This window comes from Psittacula echo, assembly GCF_963264785.1.
Source record: "Psittacula echo genome assembly, chromosome: 2".
NCBI classification, from domain to species: Eukaryota; Metazoa; Chordata; class Aves; order Psittaciformes; family Psittacidae; genus Psittacula; species Psittacula echo.
The window spans coordinates 69,349,753-69,354,541 of record NC_137737.1 but is presented as its reverse complement, the minus strand read 5'-3'; the positions used below and the strand labels follow the sequence as shown (position 1 = coordinate 69,354,541).

The window sequence follows — 4,789 nt, the reverse complement described above, 5'->3', positions numbered from 1 at the left end:
ACGTCAGACTAGTTTCCCAATTCATGGGGATGTTTTTCTTTTTACAAACCTATATGCCAAAAATCCTGTTTCAGCTTGAGGCTTTGAAAGCGTGTCAGGAGTCAGCTTCTTGCACTGGTACAATCTTGCTCTGGTTTCCTCCAGATAAATTCAGGGGCCAACACTTTACCTTCCTTTTTCTTCTTGCTCTGCTGCTGCTCTTTCCTCTCTACTCTCAGCACACATGGGCATGTACTTTTGGGTATGAGAACACCACCCCTATAGCATGCAAGCTTACTGATGGCTCTCGTGGCATTACGAAGCTCATTTCTGCATGCAGCAACATGATTACGGCGAAGGTGAGGGCGAGGTTGAGCGAATGTGTTTCAACACTTCTTTCTTGGTATTTACCACTGTGCCGTAGCATTCCTGCAATCTGGCCTGCTGCTGCTCCAGCTGCTTATGCAAGCTCCTGATTGAGCGCAAGAGCAGAAGCCGTCGGTACATAGCTAGCTGGAGCCGGTACTTCTCCTTTTCCTCCTTTTTCTTATTTTCTAAGGTCTCCATTACTTTTGCAGTCTTCGTCCAAATCACCTGGCCTAGACTAAGAGGGGCCATATTGCCCTTGGCGTTGCTCCCTGCCCACTGCATGTGGCAGCCCCTGGGGTCAGTCCCAGGCAGGCCAGCAACAGCCTGCAGGGGCTCACCAGCCCCACTGGGCACCCTTGTCACCTGGAGCACTTTCGAACTCTGGTCACCATCACAGCAGGGGCTTTCAGAGCACAGGGAGGCAATGTCCGCAGGCTGCAGGTTGCTGACTGCCGCAGAGTACGATGAGCCATCTAACGATGCATTTCCAGCTGTCAGAGGATGGTCAGTCAACCCAGAGGCTGTCATCTGTGCCATGTCACCACTAACCATTTCTGGGCCATTCAGGACTTTTGCCTGGGCCACCGCCTTGCTGGAGAGGATGGACAGTCTTTCTGGCACTGCTGAGCTTCCCTTGTCATCATTAAGGCTAGTTAACGAAGGGCTGGCAGAGGAACCAGGGGATGCCATTACAGCATCATGATTCAGAAATGAGTCTTCATCACCAGGGATATTTTGGATCTCCTCTTTATCTCTTGGTATTGCACTTATTGTCTCAGCCATTTATTGCATAAGCTACAGAAACTTTCTGTGGACAAAGTGGAAGCAAGAGGATTTCATTTCCACATACACACACAGAGAAGCCCAGTGCAGAGTAACATTTGAAGAGAGAACCTCTCTTTATATTATATATATTACTTTTTTAATAAAGCACAACCCTTGGGTCACTTCAGGCCATTTCTTATGATTTGCATTAGATGTTCGTCAAGACACAACATTAATCCAATAGTAATTAAAATGATATACTGTACTATTAACATTCTCAAATCTTTAAAAGCAAGTGATCTATCCCTGCAGCACTGGCTGTGCTGACTAATTAAACAGAATACAGTTGTAAATGGGCATTGTAAGCACTTCTTCCATTCAAGAACACAGCTCTAACAAGTGTCATTTGTAGAGACGGACAAGTTATCAGGATTGATCAGCTTTAAAGGGAGGTGGATGTACCACAAACAGCAGGTTGCTTTTAAATGCCCTCTCCAAAATTAATCTGTCTGCTACCAGTTTGTTTACAGTGTTGCCTTTCCCCATCCTATTAACTCTAACAATAAAGCTATATTAGCACCATGCTAGCCATAGACAGGAAAAAGAAACCAAACACTTACCGAGGTTACTGGGGGAAAGGAAAAGAGTTACAGTGCATTGTGTCTGTGTGTCATGTTTTCTTGAATGTGAGTCAGCACAATCTGGAACAGAAACATCACTGTGCTGGAACAGAAGCAGCAAAAGCATTATGCTGTTCCACCCAGCAACACAGTCAGTCCCAATCACAGAGGAGTGCTGAGCTGGTTTCTGTCCCCCCAGTGGATATTCCTCCCTGGCGCCCAGTTTTTATGTCATCTTTGAGCACCAAAATGAAAACCAGGGTTGAGTGACAGTTCCCACCTCAAAACCAAACATACCTGATTCACTTATTCTGTGAGGGACAATAACGATGGCTGGTCAGCAAGGTGGTAGCACAGCACAAAAAGAGGGTAAGGCGTTCTGGATGACAGTGTACACAGAGAAAAACTTTAACTGCATGCAGAAGCTAAACCCCAAAATGAAATAAACATTCAGCACCAACCAAATGCTAAGCATAAAGGCAATCAGAAGCTGTAGATTTAAGTGTTTAATGTACATCCATTTTTAACTATGGTGGCCTAATCTTTCAGGAGCAGCTCTACATCCAAGTATCCCACAGAACACCCACAGAATAAAGTTTATCTGCACCTTTGAAGTTCAAAAAAGCCACCTTCAGCATCCTTACTTACTTGTAATGCCAGGAACAAAATTCAAAAATTCATCTGCATCTACTTCAGTTAATTTTCCATAGGGCTTCAGTTGCCCCAAGACTTTCTCTATTCCATTTTGTTAATATAAATAGAAGAAAGAACCAATCCAAACTACTATCTAGAATCTTCCTGGAGCTGGAAAAGAATGAAAGGAGATCCTATCTCCTCTTCTACACATGCTACAACACAGATAGCAATTTCTTAGTTTTCTTCTGTACTAACTATCGTTTTTTCAGATTAATCTGTTAGGATATACCAAAAACCTTGAACATATGAAGTCCGGTTAACATGAATTCAGATGAATTCAGATTAACTGAGATCTAACTTGAATGCATTTCTCGGTGCAAGAGATATTTTGTACTGAATTGATAAAATAAACTAAGCCTTCTGTGTTTATGTGCCAGATCATGCTGCAGATTATATAAATAATACTAGGAAGAGATTAATATCCAGAGAGTTAATAAACTCTGCAAGTTTCTATCTTGATGATTCCCATTTATCTGAATCACAAGATACTGTAATTGAAGAATATGGAATTCAGATAACAGGGGGTTTACTGTAGTACACACTGAAGAGGTTCACCGTAATACAGCATTATGTAGAGTGTTTTTTGGTTTTGGCTGCTTTCTCCAAAACACTGCAAGCATATCTTCCCACTACAAACCGGTAGGTGATCCATATTACATGGTCTCCAGCTATGTCAGTACTTTACTATCAGCAATAGTATTCTGTTCCTTACTTATACAAGTGTAGTAATTTGCTGGAAAAGAACTACTTTCTAGTAGTCTTACAGTGCATGAAAAATGGTTGGGTGGCGTTTTTTTGGTGGGTTGTCTTATTTGGGTTTTGGTTCCTTTTGGCAGGGGGTTAAGCTCTCCACAGCTTTATTTGTCTCAACAAAATTTAACAGTGTTGTTTGAAGGGATGAGAACAAAAAAGTCATTTTATACAACACATTAGTTTCATCAAAAATAATATTAAATGGTTTATAGGTGTGGATCTGGGTGGAATAAATAATGTCTGATACAATCAACTAAACAATAAAACTAGAAACAATCTAAACTCATTGAGCTAGGTGGCTTTTCATAGAATATTATGACTTCAGCTGTAATCTGTGAAGCTTAACAGCAAAAAATATTCAGTCTATTGGACTTAGAGATTCAGCAAAATAGAAATATGTAATAGATACATATTTATTATTGCTAAAAGGCAAGTGCCATTTATGGCTAGGTCTGCACGCACACTTCTGTTATTACCCTCCTTTCTGTTGTTCACAGTGTCCCAAAATCTCACTTAGAGCAATAGATGGAAATTTTCTAGATTTAGTTTCTGCCTGAAGGTGAATAAATACTGAACACTTCAGCCAAAAAAACTGTAACACTCAAGTACGAAAGCAGTAACAAAAAGAGTCTTATGGCTGGGGAGACTTAAAGAAACCTTTCAGGAGAAAGGCCTCTTGTGTAATTGACAGACCCAGGAACAGGAAACAAGACCACAGCTCATTCCAAACAGAAACATGTAAATTCTTGTTCTGAGATGATACAACAATCCCTCTTTCCCACCTCTGCCTCCCCCAGACTGTTACCTTGACAAAGGGACTCCTACAGTTTAGCTCCCTTTTATTTGCAATTCAACGGTTTAATAAAGAGACTTTAAAGGTCCTTAAATTAGTTTCTTCTGTGAGAGGCGCATTATGCCATTTTCCTGATGAAGAAACACTTTGAAAAGAGTTTGCTGTTTTCCCTAAGAACCTGTTGCAGGCATACTCTGTTCAATGCCTCTTACTCACTTCCGGATTTGTTTCCCTATGGAACCTTTCTAGGCAGAAGCTGCTTTGGACTTCACAGTGAATACATCTGTCAGACTAACACACTGAGAATTTCAGGTAGGTAAAATGAAAGCAAAGACGCCTCCAGTTGACGTTCATCTCATTTTATTACCACCCACTGACAGGTAGATGTGGCTGCAGCAGTTTCAAGCAGCAGACCCTGGGGAGCCACCTTCAAGGTGTCAGGTCTATGCCAGCAGAGGTTTGTAAGCCATTGCACTCCTTCAGATATTAGCTACAAGAGGCACTTGGCAACCTACAGGCTCATATATGTAAGCATATGCTGAAACGCTCTATGCTCACAGGTTTATGGAAGAAGGGCTTAGCCATCATGGTTCTGTCTTGCATGGTAACAGGGAAGAAATGGTCACAGGGAGTTCCTGCAGGTATTCATGACAACTATTTCTCCCTTTTCTTCCAATTATAATGCCATTCTCAAGCATAGACAGATGTGAGGATAGGAAAGTGCTTGGTCTTGGTTTTTTATTAAGTACAAATGTTTTACTGAAGTTCAAAGCGCAACAACCAAACACATTTGCAAACAGCATCAGAAGGTGAT

At 41.6% G+C, this 4,789-nt stretch overlaps 1 protein-coding gene across 1 annotated transcript; it reads right to left on the bottom strand.

The window, feature by feature from the left end:
* Positions 1–327: 327 nt before the first annotated feature.
* LOC308217566 (uncharacterized protein) lies at positions 328–1,131 on the bottom strand (the record flags this gene model as incomplete). The annotated part of the gene is made up of 1 exon (XM_080610702.1): positions 328–1,131. One exon carries the CDS (start codon positions 1,129–1,131, stop codon positions 328–330), a length of 804 nt encoding a protein of 267 aa, XP_080466828.1.
* Positions 1,132–4,789: the final 3,658 nt, after the last annotated feature.